Source organism: Salvelinus alpinus, chromosome 29 (assembly GCF_045679555.1).
Source record: "Salvelinus alpinus chromosome 29, SLU_Salpinus.1, whole genome shotgun sequence".
In the NCBI taxonomy this organism is placed as follows: domain Eukaryota; kingdom Metazoa; phylum Chordata; class Actinopteri; order Salmoniformes; family Salmonidae; genus Salvelinus; species Salvelinus alpinus.
In genome coordinates this window covers 41,306,468-41,326,123 of record NC_092114.1, presented here as the reverse complement: position 1 = coordinate 41,326,123, position 19,656 = coordinate 41,306,468, and the positions used below count along the sequence as shown (strand labels likewise).

At 44.1% G+C, this 19,656-nt stretch overlaps 3 protein-coding genes across 4 annotated transcripts; all 3 read left to right on the top strand.

Moving 5' to 3' along the window:
* The first annotated feature begins 4,577 nt into the window (after positions 1 to 4,577).
* On the top strand, positions 4,578 to 8,186 carry LOC139559036 (elongation factor 1-alpha, oocyte form). The gene is made up of 8 exons (XM_071374669.1): positions 4,578 to 4,764; positions 5,491 to 5,651; positions 6,187 to 6,366; positions 6,467 to 6,763; positions 6,865 to 7,015; positions 7,110 to 7,366; positions 7,462 to 7,696; positions 7,797 to 8,186. Exons 2-8 carry the CDS (start codon positions 5,508 to 5,510, stop codon positions 7,916 to 7,918), a joined length of 1,386 nt encoding a protein of 461 aa, XP_071230770.1. The 5' UTR covers positions 4,578 to 4,764; positions 5,491 to 5,507; the 3' UTR covers positions 7,919 to 8,186.
* Positions 8,187 to 8,334: 148 nt separating this feature from the next.
* Positions 8,335 to 12,408, top strand: LOC139559035 (elongation factor 1-alpha-like). The gene is made up of 8 exons (XM_071374668.1): positions 8,335 to 8,525; positions 9,093 to 9,242; positions 9,878 to 10,057; positions 10,165 to 10,461; positions 10,623 to 10,773; positions 10,874 to 11,130; positions 11,363 to 11,597; positions 11,933 to 12,408. Exons 2-8 carry the CDS (start codon positions 9,099 to 9,101, stop codon positions 12,055 to 12,057), a joined length of 1,389 nt encoding a protein of 462 aa, XP_071230769.1. The 5' UTR covers positions 8,335 to 8,525; positions 9,093 to 9,098; the 3' UTR covers positions 12,058 to 12,408.
* Positions 12,409 to 12,541: 133 nt separating this feature from the next.
* Positions 12,542 to 19,279, top strand: LOC139559034 (cyclic GMP-AMP synthase-like). 2 transcript variants are annotated; one of them, XM_071374667.1, is made up of 7 exons: positions 12,542 to 13,072; positions 13,490 to 13,794; positions 14,088 to 14,320; positions 14,544 to 14,772; positions 15,020 to 15,304; positions 15,451 to 15,550; positions 15,681 to 19,279. In XM_071374667.1, exons 2-7 carry the CDS (start codon positions 13,494 to 13,496, stop codon positions 16,216 to 16,218), a joined length of 1,686 nt encoding a protein of 561 aa, XP_071230768.1. In that variant the 5' UTR covers positions 12,542 to 13,072; positions 13,490 to 13,493; the 3' UTR covers positions 16,219 to 19,279. The 2 variants fall into 2 exon arrangements, with proteins under 2 accessions (XP_071230768.1, XP_071230767.1); XM_071374666.1 differs by having other exon boundaries at positions 13,487 to 13,794.
* Positions 19,280 to 19,656: the final 377 nt, after the last annotated feature.

The window sequence follows — 19,656 nt, the reverse complement described above, 5'->3', positions numbered from 1 at the left end:
AAAATGTGCATGTGTACCTCACACATATATTTCAGATATCAATACTTTAAGTGTATGGCTTTGTCAGTGTATGGCATTGTTTTATTTTTGTATTTTTAGTTTTATGGCAATTTTATGGCATTGTTTAATTTGTGTATTTTTAGTTTTTATGGCAGAGTTGTCAGTCTGCCATAAAAACAAAAAATACAAAAATAAAACAATCTTAAAAAAACACCAAATGCCTTTACATACATAATAAAATTAAATAACCATTTACTTAAAAAATAGAACACGTTATTGCACAAATGAGAAACCGTCGTTCCTTGTGTGAACACTGAAAAAGACGCAGTTTGGCTGCTATATGAAGAACATGATTGTTATTTAATTGACATTCTATGCTGACACTATTTCCCATTTTTACGCCCCAGTCTTATGTAACTGTATGACTAATATTTCCCTTCCATTAAGATTGGAATCTATACTGTCTATTGCTTAATAAGCCACACTAAGATAACAAGACTGTTGCTAGCGGTCACAATCTTAACTGCCTGTTTAGTCATCTGGAAGAGAAGGTTCAACCCTGCGCTATGAGCAGGAACTCTGAAGAGGGCACAGCTATAAGCTGACTGCCAGCACCATGACATCCTCACTGACACTCTGCCAGACACCGTCCACTCTCTCTTCCTGAGTTAGTGTGTGAAATAAGACCTCAGCTGTCGTTTGTTGTAGCTGTGTGTGCTACTGACATTAAATCAAATCATAACTTCAGCACTGAATTGGAATCCCTGTCTGAGGTTGACTTATAATAGTGTTGCCTCTGTGTGAGGCGGCCTGAAAGTCATGAGTTTCTCATCTACAGTGGCACCCGACAGGAACAAAGGTTGTGTGATATTTATATGCTGGTGTGAGCCACTAAGGGACATCCTGACTAATTGGTGAGCGCAAGTATGTGTCTAGGAATGGAGAGGAGTGTGTGTGTTGTCTAGCCAGCCACACGGACAGCTGCAGTTATTCCCTTCAACTGCCTCCAATCTCCCTCAGTTAAGTTATCCATAGCTCTTCCGTGTGTGTGTGTGTGTGTGTTTCTGTGTGTGTGTGTGTCAGTGTGTGGGTAACTGTGTTTGTGTATGTGTTCATTATCTGGGTGTCACTTTGAGTGCCTGAGCTCAACTTGGGTCTTTGCCAATTTCTACGCTCCACCTCTCTAGCATTTCTGCTGGCCACTTGGAATGCTCAGCCCTCAGTAAAACGAATGTCCCTCTCTCTCTCTCTGAGTCTGCTGTACTGGTAACTAGACATACAGGCAACTTCTGCTGTAGGGAACAGTTAAAGTAGGGTTCTGCCCCAATTAAACAGTTATCTGCCTTGTCAATGTTAGGTACATGATGTACAAATACAACATGATGTATTAGACAAATAAGGCAAAACTTGTCATGTTAGTGTCAGTAGCTAAAAGTAGCCTATTTGGCGTCAATCCTGTCATGAAAGTGTCACTCCAGTCTTCGTTTCGCCTCATTTAACAAAGGCAAATCGCAACAGCTGATCCAGGTAAATCATGACATAGCACAAGTGGGGGGTGGGCCTTTCCTCTTTTGTTTTCCATTGCTCCCCTATTGTTCCTCAAGCAAGGGGGAAAGCCTATGACAACACGACTTCCCATCAAACCAACTCCTTGAATGCTCTACCCCTTGAAGTTTGTAGTTGTGTCTAAAAAACACTATTTTGCTAAAAATATGTATTTTTTTACCCTTTAGTGTGTGTACTTCAATGTATTTATACTTGGGAAATTGATTTTCAACAGGAAAAGTTCAGAAATCACTGGAGGACGTCTATTACAGCATAATTTTCTCCTAGTCCCTCATTATCAGTCACACCTGCTCTTAAACTTAACTAAATATTAATAATACAACATATGAATATGTTATTTGTCATATTTTTATCATAACTGTTATGTCACATGTCACTGCTTCCTTATTCAAAACAGGACTGTATCTAGGAACCCGAGAGAATATCTTTTCATAACATTGTTGGGTGTGGTTTAGCAATGGTTTAATTATACAAGTTTGGGTGGTATTGGACGTCAGCAAGACAACCCAAGGCTGTAGCTTCAACAAATAGTCCTTTTGTAAAGAATTATGTAGTTCAGTTACATTTGCCTGATCTTCTGGTTTTAGTGCTGCACCCACCCTTTACTTGCTGGCCTTTTTACTATACTAGCTCCTTCCTCATTCTAAAAGGAAGATACAGTACTGTATAATCTTTGGGGATTAGAGACAACCAGGGCACATTTCCTGTGTTTAGTGTATTTATGATAAGTGCTTTAACATTTTTTCCACATAAAACCCAGCCGAATATGTGGGCCAATATAATGTCATGGGGAAACTTTTATAGAATAAACCATTTGTCCTATTTTTACGATGTATCATGCCAACACTTTTTAACAGACCCTCCAGAAGTCTCTGAAGCTCTGAGGAAGGCGTCTGACACGCTGAATTGTACGCCTATTAGTTTGCCCTGGATAAACCTTAAGATCAATGTTGATATCTAATTTCTTCTCTGGGATAGTCATCTTTAACCTGGGGTAAGATGTTTTCTTCTGGCTTCCTGAAATCCTGTTCCTGGCCAATGCCTCTCCGCTTCTATTCTCCTTTGCTTCCTTCTGTTTTTTTAACCTCTCCTGGCTTCCCATCCTATATCTCCCCTCTTCCTCAGACACAGTGCAGTTGCGGCAGTGTTCATACTGACCTTCTGCACCCCTACACTCCCACCTATTCGCTGCCCTACTCTGACACTGGCCTCCTCCCCAATTCTGGAACTCCCTAACCTCTCCATGTCAGAACCTCACAATCCATACACATATTCAAGTCCACACATAAGACACACCTCTTCACACAGGCTTACCTGGATTCTCTGTTGTCTTAGCTTTTCTCCTCTGTCTAATCCTTATGTTTAGTGGACTTTCACATACTTACTTATTTTAATGTGTGATTTTATAGCTTTTAATCCTGATGATTTTCTTGTGTATGTAAAGTGACGTTGGGTGTCGTGAAAAGCACTTTAAATAAAATGTATTATTATTATTCACCCACTATCTATGGCACGGTTTGCGAGTACCCTTCACTCTCGCACTCACTCTCTCCCCCTCTCTCTCTTTCTCTCTCTCACCCGCTCTCTCTCTCTCCCCCACTCACTGCGCTGTGAGCTGATTGAAAGCAGCAGCTGCTTTCTCAGTGGCTGTTACCTGAACTGAGGGAGGAAGAGATAGTCGGGGAGAGCCGTCAACACGCCAAGGGATGACAGCTGTCCTGTATCGGGAATTCAACAGTGATGGGGACAGCAAGGAGACTGCAAGGCCCTGAGTCTGACCTCTCCACAGCACCCAAAACACAGAATGGACTTCCACAGCATCCATTGGAACAGGCTCTATAGATTAGAATATATTGATCATATATTGGGAAATAGCAATATGCACATCATCACATCTTTGTGATGCTGGAGATGAGATACAATTAACGTTTACATTGTTGTTGACTGTTCTTTTGAAAAAGGTTGACTGAAATGTTGTAAAAAAAAAACATGCAGAGTCATTTTTATCACTATTTGTCATAAAACACAGTCACTGACTAGGGTATGGGGAAAAGGAAATGTAGAATGTAGAATTAAATGTAGAATGTAGAACTGCAATCACAGTTAGATCACCCAACTTTGATGCAGTGCTATTGAATTTAACATTGCTTTTGGACTGGGTGGGCAACACATAGGCCTACAGCAAGGAGAGGTTTAGCATGCATTTTACTATATTTATTGGAGAATTTGATTGATATGATCATTATGAGAAAGCACTCAGCATTACAATGTGAATGGAGAATCTATCAGGACTCCCTCACACTTATTGATCACTGTATTCACTCACCTTGGCCTGGTCTGAACCTCTTCTGAACCTGAATGTGTGTGAGATGTGGTGGAGGGGCCCTCCAGGTCATTGAAACAATGAGTCTGGGTCTCCCTTCTCAGTGCACTGTTTGAGTGCAAATCTCTGAATTTGAATACTTTAAACTGATTGGGTCACCTAGAATCAATACCGGGCATTTCCTTTGTGTCTAGTGTAGCCTGCTCCTAAGGTAATAATCCAACACAGTTTATAGTCCACGGAGAAAACTGTATAATCTAAATATAGTAGGTCTACAGTAAACTGACAAAATAAAAAATATGATATGACAATTGTAAATGCTATGTACTCATGTTGAAACCAAATTGATGAAATAATATCATTTAATTTCCAGAAAGCAGGTTTTAATAATCTCCCTCAGGGATATGAGACAATGGGGATTGGTTTGTTGAGATATCTAATCACACTCAACATACAGTGGGGTAATCTACTGTCAGATTTTAGTTAAACTCTTGTCAGTTGAGTTATTGAATGAGTCTCTGGTCATTTTTTTCTCGTGACAATAAAGAGTGTACTTGACCACATGTGGTTATTTAATCAATTTATCAATTACCTAGCTATATTGTTTTTAGACCTTTTGATTGAATCAGAAAGGATTTCGTTCAAAACTGGAAAATGTTTCAAACATCATGACGTATCACGACAGACGGGCATAGTTTTTCGCTGAATTGTGTGTGATTTGAGGGTTCGAGTAGGGAGGGGGAAGGGAAGCCGGGACGCAACCCAGTCTAGCCACCTCCCAGTGTATAAAAACTCAAACTCAACCAACATTCCTTCTCTTTTTGTTACCTGGGTAGGGGCATCAGCAGTGGTCGAGTGAGCGCACAGTAACACCGGTAAGCGCGTTTATCTTATTTAGCCTCTAGTGGTTTTAAAAACAGGCCTAACATGTAGCACGTTTGTTTTTATAACTTGTTTGACACATTGCGAAAACGTAAGCTATTTCAGATAGTATTTAATGGTGTGGACAATGTTTCAATTAAAGTGAATTTGATGGTGTAGGGATGCTTAACGTTCATCTTTAAGTTACCTTCTAAAATGGCGATGTGGTTTTAGTGAACTTCCAAGTTATATTTTGCCGTGGAAAAAAACGTTTTTCAATTGGGGAGGGGGAGCTGGGGGGGAAACAAAGGATACTAGAGCGGTGGCCTCTGAGGATGAGTAGGTAGCTAAATGGAATGTCTTCCATGATCAGAATAACTGCACGAAAACCCAGGTGACTGTTGTCTAGTAGGGATAAATTCCTTCTGGATATTTGGAGTTCTTTCTGTAACTCTATACGATGTGGCCTGGAAGTAACACGTGTCGCTTTTGGACCATGGCGGACTGAGGCCTAACAGTACGTGATCGTAGCTCGCTCGCCCTTTGTCGGATGAGTTTAACGACTGAGTAGTTAGCTGTCAGCAGACCTTTCTCTCGTTATAATTTTATCGACAAAAATTATAGAATGCATAGTCTGAGTGACCCGGCGTTTTAATGCTGCAGCCTTGTTCCCCAAGCAAATTGTTACACTAACGTCAATGTTGCCTAGTTAAGTGGTATCTCTGCTCATTTTATTTCAGAAACTAATTAAGCAACCATGGGAAAGGAAAAGATCCACATTAACATCGTGGTCATTGGCCATGTCGACTCCGGCAAGTCAACCACCACAGGCCATCTGATCTACAAGTGCGGAGGCATTGACAAGAGAACCATTGAAAAGTTCGAGAAGGAAGCAGCTGAGGTAAGCGTTTTTTTCTGGTTGATGGATCTTTCTGTTCTGGTTACGTTACTTTTGATCAAAGATGGCGACGGCAGCTTTTTTTTTTTACTGGTGAAGCCGGCAGGGTGTGGGTAACGAGTGCGCGCATGTGGGACGGTGCCTGCGCAGGCCTAGCGTCGGGTAATGACGATGCACTTTGTGTAATGGCGGCTGAGGACTTTATAGTAGTGATGGCTAGGAGGGATACAGTTGACGTATTTACATCCCATATATTTGTTTTTTACTTAACCCTTTTCCTGACCTTGACATGCTTCTCAACCTGCTACAGACAAAAGCTATCCCGCCTAGTCAACATTAATATAATGCATTCTCTACATTTCAGTAGTTGCATACATCAGAATCTTAAATTATGCAAATGATTTGGGCCATGTTTCCCAAATCCAATTTAGGCCTATCCCTAAATGAACTACTTGCTCACTATACATTTTTGCTGTGTAGCAAAACTTCACTGGTAAAATGAATTATTGAACATAATGTGCCTTTCCTCTAATTTTAGATGGGCAAGGGCTCTTTCAAGTATGCCTGGGTGCTGGACAAGCTGAAGGCTGAGAGGGAGCGTGGTATCACCATCGACATTTCCCTGTGGAAGTTTGAGACCGGCAGGTACTACGTCACAATCATTGATGCCCCTGGACACAGAGATTTCATCAAGAACATGATCACTGGTACCTCTCAGGTAATTGGGCCCACAGTGCAATCAGAATATACTGTAAACCTGACAACTACGGAGTTAGATGATCAAGTGTGTTGGGCTGACATGTCTTGTCCCCCCTCAGGCTGATTGCGCTGTGCTGGTTGTTGCTGGTGGTGTGGGTGAGTTTGAGGCTGGTATCTCCAAGAATGGCCAGACCCGTGAGCACGCTCTCCTCGCCTACACTCTGGGAGTGAAGCAGCTCATTGTTGGAGTCAACAAGATGGACTCTACTGAGCCCCCCTACAGCCAGAAGCGGTTTGAGGAGATCCAGAAGGAGGTCAGCACCTACATCAAGAAGATTGGTTACAACCCTGCCACCGTCGCCTTTGTGCCCATCTCTGGATGGCATGGGGACAACATGCTGGAGGCTAGCCCCAATGTGAGTAGCCTATCCTCAGTGCATTCTACTACATTGAAAGTCTCACCCTGTCACTTGCATATGTCATGCTTTGTACATAAACAGAAATTCTCCTATTCTAGATGGGCTGGTTCAAGGGATGGAAGGTCGAACGTAAGGATGGTAACGCCAACGGTGTGACTCTGCTGGAGGCCCTGGACTCAATTCTGCCCCCCTCCCGCCCCACAGATAAGCCCCTTCGTCTGCCCCTCCAGGATGTCTACAAAATCGGCGGTAAGAACCAGTCCTAGACTTCATTTTTGTATACGGACTGTATGCTTGCTTCTGCTCTTGATCGTTAATCTATTCTCCCCTGGTTTCCCATCAGGTATTGGAACAGTACCCGTGGGACGTGTGGAGACTGGCACCCTGAAGGCCGGTATGATCGTCACCTTCGCCCCCGCTAATGTCACCACTGAGGTGAAGTCTGTGGAGATGCACCACGAGACCCTGGAATCGGCTATGCCCGGTGACAATGTTGGCTTCAACGTCAAGAACGTGTCCGTCAAGGATATCCGTCGTGGCAACGTGGCTGGAGACAGCAAAAACGACCCCCCAATGGAGGCCGGCACATTCACCGCTCAGGTAGGCATGCTGTTTAAAATTGTTGGGTGGGAGCTGTCTTCCCTTGACAATTTAATATTTTTCATGCTCTCATCGACCATGTCTTGTTTTTACAGGTCATCATCCTGAACCACCCTGGCCAGATCTCCCAGGGCTATGCCCCTGTACTGGATTGCCACACGGCTCACATCGCCTGCAAGTTCAGCGAGCTCAAGGAGAAGATTGACCGTCGTTCTGGCAAGAAACTTGAGGATGCCCCCAAGTTCCTGAAGTCTGGAGACGCTGCCATCGTTGACATGATCCCCGGCAAGCCCATGTGTGTGGAGAGCTTCCAGGAATACCCTCCTCTTGGTAAGTAATCCACAAGCCCTCTTACCAAAGACATTGTTCCTTTTTTAAAGATCTTCTATGCTTGGAAAAGGCCTCGTTCCTAATTTTCTGTTTCCCTCAGGTCGTTTCGCTGTGCGTGACATGAGGCAGACTGTTGCTGTTGGTGTCATCAAGGCCGTCGACAAGAAGGCTGCCTCCAGCGGCAAGGTCACCAAATCCGCCGTTAAGGCTGGTAAAAAGTGAATTCTCCTCCCACAGGACGTCCCTCGGGTGGTGGGGTCTCAAAACCTGAGCTCTATACTTAAGGACTGGTTAATGCTGATTAAAACCCATCGTAAAAGTTTTCGCAGGAAAAGAACCCAACGCAGATACACTTTGTCATATGACTGACAGTGCCTCTTTCAGTTACATTTGAGTTAATGGTTTAGAACTGCACCTGTTTGATGCCACAATTAAATTGGAAGAAAGCTGCTGGTAACTAATAAAGGTCTTTAAATGTCTTGACCAAAAAGCTTGCTCTGTCGTTTTCCTTAATCCTTGTTCTTGTTGTAGTTGAGTGGGAGCTGTGCCATAGGGTAGAACAAGTGCAGCACTGTATCTAACTTGGTCTTTGCAGCTGTTTTGACACAAGCTATCCCTGACTGCTGCACGGCTGTGCCCAGTGATGGTTTTTGCTAGCCAATCACCTAGGTGGGGTTACACTGGCATAACCAATAGCACTTTATTTCTCGTGACACCAGGGCTGTAGCGCCCGCCTCCCACTACACCGGTATAAAAAGAGATGTGGGCTCATACTCTGTCCTTTTTCTCCGGTCTAAAGCAGGAATACCCGTTATCTGTATTGTTTCAGGTTAGTGAAGAAAATGCTAATTTCAGGATGTAATTGTTACGTAGCTACACTATTTTCCTCAATACTGCTACACTTAAATTGCGGCATGGTTATGAAAGTGGCAGCCTCTTTTTTTGGGGGCGCATGATTTTAGGACCGGTCTGATTTGTACAAGATGACTAACTGCATTTCTAAATTTGGGTCAGTCTCATTGCAGACACCTTAAAGTTTAGTGGGTAATTTAATTTCGTTCATGGGAAACGGCGTTTAACTGAATTGCTGTAATATAGCCTAGCTAGGATTTGAGTAGTCGGCTGTGCACGACTGTCTTCACGGCCATAGAGCGGGTGTCGTTGATTTGCCTCAACATGGCCGGCTTGCTAGTCTTATGACTGAACATGGAGGGCGGTGGGAGGGGAATGATTTGTGGATAGCACATGGTGCATGAGTCGGTGGCGCCTGTCGGCAATCTGTCGAATTCATCAATTGATTACCCCATTCATTTCTACTGCAGCCATGTCGGCCATGTGTGTATTTTGTGTAAATAAAATTGTACATCGGTAGTTATGTCAGTTTCCTTTTCATCAGTAAATCATGGGAAAGGAAAAGATCCACATCAACATTGTGGTCATTGGCCATGTCGACTCCGGAAAGTCAACCACCACAGGTCATCTGATCTACAAATGCGGAGGCATTGACAAGAGAACCATTGAAAAGTTCGAGAAGGAGGCTGCTGAGGTATGTTTGGGAGCCCTGCCATTTTCTAGGGATTCTGAGTTGGCTAATGTTGCTATGAATTGCGATGTTCTATAACGGGTGTGGTTAGAACAGAAAATCCTTCAACTGATTGCTTTGACACGAGCGCCATCTACTGTACCAAATGTATTGTTAGTTGTGGCCATTGTGCACTAAACGCAAATGGAATATATTGATAAATGTAATTTAACTGATTAAAATATTATTTAAATCAAATTTTTGTCAGTGCATTATGAAGAGTATTGGGGAACACTCAAACACATTAATGTTGGCAAATGGGATTGAGTGATCAGTTTGACTTTAGTCAAGACAAATATGGATGTTGGTAATGGGACTGATTTAATGCTCAGCTAGCAGACGTTTATCTGATAAGGCAGTCATTTTTGGAGTAATTTTGTTGATGGGATGTATTGTTAATTTGCAATTCATGAGTAATACTGTTGTAAATGGATTAAATTCTTAAATTGTGATTGAATTTCCTTAACTGACAAACTAGTACAAAATTCTATACTTTTGTAGTAGGTGTAATTGGATCGATTTGATCTATAAAAAAAACTATACAGAACTGTGTAGATATCTTAAGTGCAATAAAAGCAAACTTTTCTCTGCTTGTGTAGATGGGCAAGGGCTCTTTCAAGTATGCCTGGGTGCTGGACAAGCTGAAGGCTGAGAGGGAGCGTGGTATCACCATCGACATTTCCCTGTGGAAGTTTGAGACCGCCAAGTACTACGTCACCATCATTGATGCCCCTGGACACAGAGACTTTATCAAGAACATGATCACTGGTACCTCTCAGGTAAAGACGAGCTTTAATGTCCAATTTGTTTCCTAACTGAAAGCATCTATCAGTGGCATTTTACCACAAGGTTTGGAGTGTCAATATCTATGACTTCATCTTCTCAGGCTGATTGCGCTGTGCTGATTGTTGCTGGTGGTGTGGGTGAGTTTGAGGCGGGTATCTCCAAGAACGGCCAGACCCGTGAGCACGCTCTCCTCGCCTACACTCTGGGAGTGAAGCAGCTCATTGTTGGAGTCAACAAGATGGACTCTACTGAGCCCCCCTACAGCCAGAAGCGGTTTGAGGAGATCCAGAAGGAGGTCAGCACCTACATCAAGAAGATTGGCTACAACCCTGCCACCGTCGCCTTTGTGCCCATCTCTGGATGGCATGGGGACAACATGCTGGAGGCTAGCCCCAACGTGAGTAGCCCATCCACACACGGTACACTAAACCACAGCAATGTAGGTCTAGGTGGTTATATGCATAAATGATTAGGGCTGGAACTTTATAGAAGGATAAACTCTGATAGGTAAGCAAGTCTGTGTAATTTTGATCTTGTTTCTTTTGTTGCCCATTGCAGATGGGCTGGTTCAAGGGATGGAAGGTCGAGCGTAAGGAGGGTGGTGCTAGCGGTGTGACCCTTCTGGAGGCTCTGGACTCTATCCTGGCCCCTTCCCGCCCCACTAACAAACCCCTCCGTCTGCCCCTGCAGGACGTCTACAAAATCGGCGGTAAGAACCAGTCATAGATCAATATGTTTTAATGTACTGGTTATTTTCTTTAGACATGAATGGGTATGTGTCTTGTGGTTAAATACTTGTTTCCCATCAGGTATTGGAACAGTACCCGTGGGCCGTGTAGAGACTGGCACCCTGAAGGCCGGTATGATCGTCACCTTTGCCCCCGCTAATGTCACCACTGAGGTGAAGTCTGTGGAGATGCACCACGAGACCCTGGAAGCGGCTCTCCCCGGTGACAATGTCGGCTTCAACGTCAAGAACGTATCCGTCAAGGATATCCGTCGTGGCAACGTGGCTGGAGACAGCAAGAATGACCCCCCAATGGAGGCCGGCAACTTCACAGCTCAGGTGAGAGATGGAACTGATTTTGAATGTAGTTTTTGGAAGGATAATACAAAATACTAATATTCTAAGTCTACTTTACTACATGTCTTGTTTCTGGCCATAAATTAGAACTTTCATAAAAATATATATTTTTTAAAGTGCACTTTCTGAATTCAGTTTTGCTACATCCCAACCCCCTTTCACTGTAGTTCTAGAGTCCAGCCCATCCTTATCCAAACTTTACCCCAATCTTCAGGTCATCATCCTGAACCACCCCGGCACCATCTCCCAGGGCTATGCCCCCGTGCTGGATTGCCACACCGCTCACATCGCCTGCAAGTTCAGCGAGCTCAAGGAGAAGATCGACCGTCGTTCCGGCAAGAAGCTTGAGGACAACCCCAAAGCCCTGAAATCTGGAGACGCCGCCATCATTGTCATGGTGCCAGGAAAGCCCATGTGTGTGGAGAGCTTCGCCGCCTACCCTCCCCTTGGTGAGTCACACACCAATGCCTAATGATGACGATTACAGGTTTTATTTATACAGTGCTATTGAAAAACGGAATGTTACATGGGGATCCCATCACTGTATAGGACCCATCTGGGTAATGCAGCCTTTTGGTGTTGAAAGAATTCTCCACACATTTACTGTTGCATTGCTTGTAAGATGGTGAAGAGATCTTACTTGTCTCAACCTTACAATGTCACTTACAAAAACAGTGAAGTAGGAACTTCAATGACTTCTGGAATATGCTGACACTCCATTTAGCAAAACCACACAAAAAATCGTTCAGACCCGTCCAGTAACCATTTCTCTTCACTGTTGCAGGTCGTTTTGCCGTGCGCGACATGAGACAGACCGTTGCCGTTGGTGTCATCAAGGCCGTCGACAAGAAGGCTGCCAGCACTGGCAAGGTGACCAAGTCTGCCATTAAGGCCACCAAAGCCAAATGAATTCCTGCTCCAGACATCCAGCAACAAGACGTGTCACCGGCATCCCATCCTGCAGTGTCTCAGAACCTGAGCTCTCTACTCAAGGACTGGCTAATGCTAATAAAAACCCATCGCAAAAGTTTTCGCAGGAAAGGAAAGCAAATGTTCGAAGAATAATGCTTTAGGGAAAATTATGATTAAACCAAAAATAAAAAAAACATGAACATTAACTGCCAAAACGCTGTTTCTTGTTTCTCATAAGCCAAACGCTGAATCAGTTACTGTTGGATACATACTGGTATCTATCATGAAATTATATGTTGTGTTAGAATATGAAAATAAAGTCTGATTTCTGTTGCTGTGAATCATTGAGCTAGTTGTCAGATTTTGGATTGATTTGCTGAAAACGTTCCATTGGTTTACAATATTGACTACAAACAGAAAATAATACCTATCAATTTCTTTGGGGAATATTCAATAGATATGATTCACTGCCTCGGTTTTTCTCCTTTTGAGTTACTTCAGAAATGGAAGTGATGCATACTTTCAGAAAAGTGTTCAACCAGTAGGAAATTGTAAACCAGTAAATGTCGGCTACTGTTGAATTATGGGGTTGTGACAGAAAGATAAACTAATTGCCAGTGTTTTTTTTCTCAATATTAAAGCTTTCGCACAAAATGGCAAGCTTTCACGAACCTAGTGGAACATAACATTTATGACGGTACCTATACAATCCTCTGGTGAAAACCTCTCTTACAGTTTTACGTTCAGTATCAACCCGTCACCTGGAATGCATATGTGCGACCCGTAATCCACTGCTAAAAAGACAGGAGAGGCAATGCTCTTTTATCTTTGATTCATATGTGACATCAGACTTGGGAAATAGAAAGCGAAAATGGGAATAGTGTCAGGAAACGGGTATATGCTGTCACAGAGAGAAGGAACACAGTAAGTGAGCTGACAAGGAGAAGAGCAATAACGACGTCTGTCTGTCACCCTACCAAGCTGATATTTGTGACAAAGACGGCAATAGCAGGTAAATCTTCACAACCCGTGTAACATTTCACAATGGTTGAATAATTATTTAACAATCGGTCTGGGATTATGAATAAAATGTCACAAGCGAGGTTGTCTTGAGTAACATATAGCCTGGGCTGGGGTCATTGTTGTTCGGGTAAGGTTTTGGAAACAATTATGTTAATTCCTCATGGCAGGACCTCAGCATTACTTTCGTTGTACTAAAATTACATATCTAGTAATTTATTATGATCTTTGTGGTGCTATGTTTATAAGCACTCACTAAAGGTTGAGTGAGGTAGTTTTTATTATTGAGCAGTCCTATCCCATATACATTCAACCTAGAAGGAAGAGGATATTCCAATTATATTTATGTCATACTTGCAGATATAGTTTCTCTGAATTGATTTGTGTTTGTGTGCGTTGATCAAAGTAGAAAGATGAACAGAAGCACACCTCAGAGGGGATCATCCTCCAGTAGACAGAGCTCAGTTCCATCCACACCCTCTGGAGAGCACCAGACAACTCCACCACGGACCCTCAGAAGGACCCCATCCACCCCCATCGACCTCCAACCTAGCCTGGGCAGAGAGGCAGAGGAGGGTGGGTTTCTGGATGGAGATGGAGGTAGCCCTATAGAGGACTCTCAGACTGGGGCATTGCTGGGTCAGGATGATGGAAATGCCAGTACCCCAGCCACACTCACCTCACACCTCCCTAGGCAGAGACCACACCTGGCAGGTAATAGCATGGTAGACCTGCTCGCTTCAATGCTATTGTTGATTGTCCTCATCTGATGTGTGTATCAGTGTATGTCAAAGATGCTAAGACAATCAGTAACATGTTATATTCATTAATCTAGCCAGAATTGATATTCTGAGTTGAGTGAGTTTTTGCCTCTGAGACAGAAAGATGTTTTGTAGATGAAGTTCATGTGTGCATAATCCTGTAAAACAGATTGAAAATTACACCATTCATGCTTCAATACTATGCTCATCTGAGACAGTCCAGCCAATACATCAATCTGCCCACAGCCGAGAGCCCCAAACCAGGGGACGAGCTGGCCCCTATCTCCCCAGAGCTGGCCCGCTGGATCAGGGTTCGGGCCCAGGACCTCAAGCTCCGCCAGAGTGACCGCCAGTGGGCCGTGGACCTGGTCAACCATCTCCGGGAAAGCCTGCTAGTCTTCCTCAAGAACAGTGACGAGCAGCCCTACTTCCAGTCAGCCTCTGTGCTCAGCAGTGGTTCATACTACGAGATGGTCAAGGTAACTCACACCATGAGACAGGATATGTCTCTGGCTGGCGGCTCATTTAAAACACACGAACACAAGAGAATAACCCAACAGCAAATTATCTACATTTCCACTTAAGGTGTGTTTTAAAAAACATGGATTAACCTTGAGTGACTGATTAGGCAGTATCGATGAGCCAATACTGCAATATGGATGCCTGTCCTAAATAGTACTTATTGCAATTGTGTGCCAACAGATACTCAACCCAAATGAGTTTGACATGATGCTGAAGCTCCAGTCTCCTTCCCGCCTCAAAATGACTGAGCTGGACCAATACCACGGCCTGTTCTACGAAGTCGCCCTATCCCGACCAACCCGTTCCCACATACGGTCTTTCCTTTTGGACGATGGGCTCACCATCTCAGCCAGCAAGATCATAAGTGAAATGCACCGTCTGGTCCGCAAGTTCATCAGCACCTACAGAGGTGTGGTAACTGGTCTATATTCACCTGAGAGTATACGAATGCAGTCATACAAATGCTCACATACCCATACTGTATATCTTGTACAACTGGTTTGTCTGTAGATGCTATGTTTTCGAGGGGTCAATATTATTATTTGAGCCTTTGCAGTCAGTGGTCGTAGTCCACATCTCCAACCACCTGGGGCATTGTTTTGTCTAAATATGACATGACGTTGCCTGTATGCTTTTGTGTGTTCTTTGATCACCAGTGCCTGGAAATAGCTGGCGTTGGGTTGTGAATAGGAAGCGTCCCAACTCACCAGCGGTGACCCTTTCCCTGTTGGAGGTGGATAATGGGAAACAGGAACTACTTTCTGTGGATGTGGTGCCCGCCCTGGAAGTGCCCTCCTCACAGGGCTGGCCTCTGGCTGCCCGCGCCGGCCCAGATGTGGACAACTGGCTGGGGAAGAAGACCCGGCGCTCTCTCACCCACCAAACTTGCTTCTTTGTGCCCAAGAAACCACCGGGACGAAGCCTTAGTGAGGCAGCTAAAGGTGTGCGGAACATTGTTGTTTTGTGCCAGAGCCATAGGTGCATGACTCTGGATGTGTATCGTTTTTGTGACTGATACATGATTGATACACTGAATGTGAATGATATTTTCCCTTTGATTGAAATGTTGCTGCTTTGTCTCCTGCAGAGAGTTGGAGGATTTCCTTTTCTCACATAGAAAAGGAACTGATCAAGACTCATGGGAACAAGAGGACCTGCTGTGAGAGCTCTGCCACCAAGTGCTGCCGGTCAGAATTCACTCTACTACACAGTTTACTATCACCTGTGACTCATTTAGCCTAATACTGAACAAATACCTTTATGTGAAGTGATCGATATTATGAACAATACCTCTCTTTCTCTCCTCCTCTCCTTTAGTAAGCAGTGCTTCAAGCTCCTTAAGTGCCTGATCGAGGGACTGAAGCAACGCTACCCTCAAGAGCTGGATGCTCTGTGCTCCTACCACGGGAAGACAGCCTTCCTACACACCCTCTCTATTAGGGCCCAGGACTCCCTGTGGACGCCCCGTCAGCTGCCTGCCTGCTTCATGCACCTCCTAAGGGCCCTGGAGGGCCACGCAAGCAGTGGTCTGCTCCCCCACTTCTTTGTCCCCACCTCCAACCTCTTCGCCCCACCAACCTTCCCGCGCAAAGCTTTGGTGTTTCTGATTGAGGCTCTGGAGGAGCAGAGGAGACAGGGGCTTCCCCTTTTAATGCCCCCGGCTCCTGCCCCACCACTGGCAGTACACTCCCACAGTGACTCCCAGCCCCAGCTTTCCCCTGTTGTACAGCAGACTCCTGTTATCCAGTATCCTGTCATCCTGCCACCCCAAGTTGTTGAGATGAAATCCTTTGAGCAAATGTTCAAAATTGTGGCTTTGGTTGTGGCTCTTGTCTATGTATGTTACCTCCTGTAGAGGTGTCTGTCCTGCCCATCGGTGGTAGGAAGGTGGCAGAGACAGTCTATCAACAGCAGATGGGGGTAAAACGACATGCAGCTGTAGAAAATGGTATGCCATTTTGAAAGTGTAACAGTATAACATAGGCTAGGATTCCAGATTTGTATTTCTCTCTAAATTATGTCTTTGCTCTAGACAAACACAATGAAACATTTAGCCCAAAAGTAAAAATGTTGTATTTGTATATACAGTGCATTCGGGAAGTATTCAGGCCCCTTCACTTTTTCCACATTTTGTTATGTTGCAGCCTTATTCTAAACTGTTCCTCATTAATCTACACACAATACCCCACAATGACAAAACGAAAACAGATTTTTAGAAATGTATAAAAACATAACAAACAGAAATATCTTATTTACATAAGACCCTTTTCTATGATTCTCGAAATAGAGCTCAGGTGCATCCTGTTTCCATTGATCATCCTTTATATGTTTCTACAACTTGATTGGAGTCCACCTGTGGTAAATTCAGTTGATTGGACATGATTTGGAAAGGAACACACCTGTCTATATAAGGTCCCACAGTTGACAGTGCATGTTAGAGCAAAAACCAAGCCATGAGGTTGAAGGAATTGTCCGAGGAGCTCCGAGACAGGTACCAAAAAATGTCTGCAGCTTTGAAGGTCTCCAAGAACACAGTGGCCTCCATAATTCTTAAATGGAAGAAGTTTGGAACCACCAAGACTCTTCCTAGAGCTGGCCGCCAGGCCAAACTGAGTAATCGGGGGAGAAGGGCCTTGGTCAGGGAGGTGACCAATAACCCGATGGTCACTCCGACAGAGCTCCAGAGTTCCACTGTGGCGATGGGAGAACCTTCCAGAAGGACAACCATCTCTGCAGCACTGCACCAATCAGGCCTTTATGGTAGAGTGGCCAGATGGAAGCCACTCTTCAGTAAAAGGCACATGAATCTCTGGTCTGATGAAACCAAGATTGAACTCTTTGGCCTGAATGCCAAGTGTCACATCTGGAAGATAACTTGGTCTCTTCCCTACAGGAAAGCATAGTGGTGGCAGCATCATGCATGCTGTGGGGATGTTTTTCAGCGTCAGGGACTGGGTGACTAGTCAGGATCAAGGGAAAGATGAACAGAGCAAAGTACAGTGAGATCCTTGATGAAAACCTGCTCCAGAGCGCTCAGGACCTGACTGGGGCGAAGGTTCAGCTTCCAACAGGAAAATGACCCTGAGCACACAACCAAGACAACGCAGGAGTGGATTTGGGACAAGTCTCTGAAGGTCCTTGAGTGGCCCAGCCAGTGCCCGGACTTGAACCCGATCTAACATCTGCACAGAGACCTGAAAATAGCTGTGCAGCGAAGCTCCCCATCCAATCTGACAGAGCTTGAGAGGATCTGGGAGAAACTCTCCAAAACAGGTGTGCCCAGCTAGTAGTGTCATACCCAAAAAGACTTGAGGCTGTAATCGCTGCCAAATGTGCTTCAAGAAAGTACTGAGTAAAGGGTCTGAATACTTAAGTACCAACCAATCTGAAGACTAGAGCTGCCGCTTTCAAGGAGCGGGACACTAATCCGAACGCTTATAAGAAATCCTGCTATGCCCTCAGACGAACCATCAAACAGGCAAAGTGTCAATACAGAACTAAGATTGGATCCTACTACACTGGCTCTGACGCTCGTCGGATGTGGCAGGGCTGGCAAACTATTACGGACTACAAAGGGAAACCCAGCCGCAAGCTGCCCAGTGACGCGAGCCTACCAGACGGTCTAAATACCTGTTGTGCTCGCTTTGAGGCAAGCAACACTGAAGCATGCATGAGAGCACCAGCTGTTCCGGATGACTGTGTGAGCAAGACCTTTAAACAGGTCAACATTTACAAGGCCGCGGGGCCAGACGTGTTACCAGGACGTGTACTCAGAGCATGCGCGGACCAACTGGCAAGTGTCTTCACTGATATTTTCAACCTGTCCCTGACCGAGTCTGTAGTACCAACATGTTTCAAGCAGACCGCCATAGTTCCTGTGCACAAGAAAGCGAAGGTAACCTGCCTAAATGACTACTGCCCCGTAGCACTCACGTCAGTAGCCATGAAGTGCTTTGAAAGGCTGGTCATGGCTCACATCAACACCATCATCCTGGAAACCCTAGACCCACTCCAATTTGCATACCGCCCCAACAGATCCACAGATTACTTAATCTCAATTGCACTCTATACTGCCCTATTCCACCTGGACAAAATTAATACCTATGTGAGAATGCTGTTCATTGACTACAGCTCAGCGTTCGCCACTATAGTACCCACAAAGCTCATCACTAAGCTAAGGACCCTGGGACTAAACACGTCCCTCTGCAACTGGATCCTGGACTTCCTGACGGGCCGCCCTCAGGTGGTAAGGGTAGGCAACAACACATCTGCCACGCTGATCCTCAACACGGGGGGACCCTCAGGGGTGCGTGCTTAGTCCTCTCCTGTACTCCCTGTTCAACCATGACTGCGTGGCCAAGCACGACTCCAACACCATCATTATTGTTAGTTTTATTGTGTTATAATAAATTTTTTATTTGATCTTATTTAGTCAATCTTTTCTTAACTCTATTTTCTTAAAACTGCATTGTTGGTTAAAGGCTTGTAGGTAAGCATTTCACGGTAAGGTCTACACCTGTTATGTTCGGCGCATGTGACAAATAAAATTGTATTTGATTTTTGAATTCAGAAAATAAAAGTACAACATTTTCTACCAACCTGTTTTATTGCTTTGTCATTTTAATCAATTTTCATGTATTTTAGAATAAGGCTGTAACGTAACAAATTGTGGAAAATGTCAAAGGGTCTGAATACTTTCCAAATGCACTGGCAATGATGCACATTACCAAGAATATAGTAGCTACGCAATGTATTGTTAACTACTTCTGTTCACTACTCCAATGTACATTTACATTTTAGTCGTTTAACAGACGCTCTTATCCAGAGCGACTTACGGTAGTGCATACATTTTCATACTTTCTTCGTACTTGTACTTCATGACAAACATTTAAATAAACATTATTATGTATCACTTGTCCTGCATGTATGATCTTATAATTTATAATATGGTGTGTGTAAATTAAATCCTTGTTCCTTGCAGTCCTATAAAATAGTTGCTGGTCTGTCGGTGTGGAAATCTGTTTTATGGTAGAACCTTCCAAAATCGGTAAAAAAATAAATATAAATAATGTATGACGGGAAAGGTGATGCCAATTTCTGAAATCAAAACTAATGTAATGGCATAACTAAGATGGATGACTAACTGAACAACAGAATACCACAGTATGTCATAATACACAAACAACCTAGTGGTCAAACAAGGAAATGGTTCCAATAATTTTCCCACCATTTATTTTCAGTGGCGTGCATTCATGGATGCCAAGGGCAGCCAGGCTTCCCAAATTCTTTTACC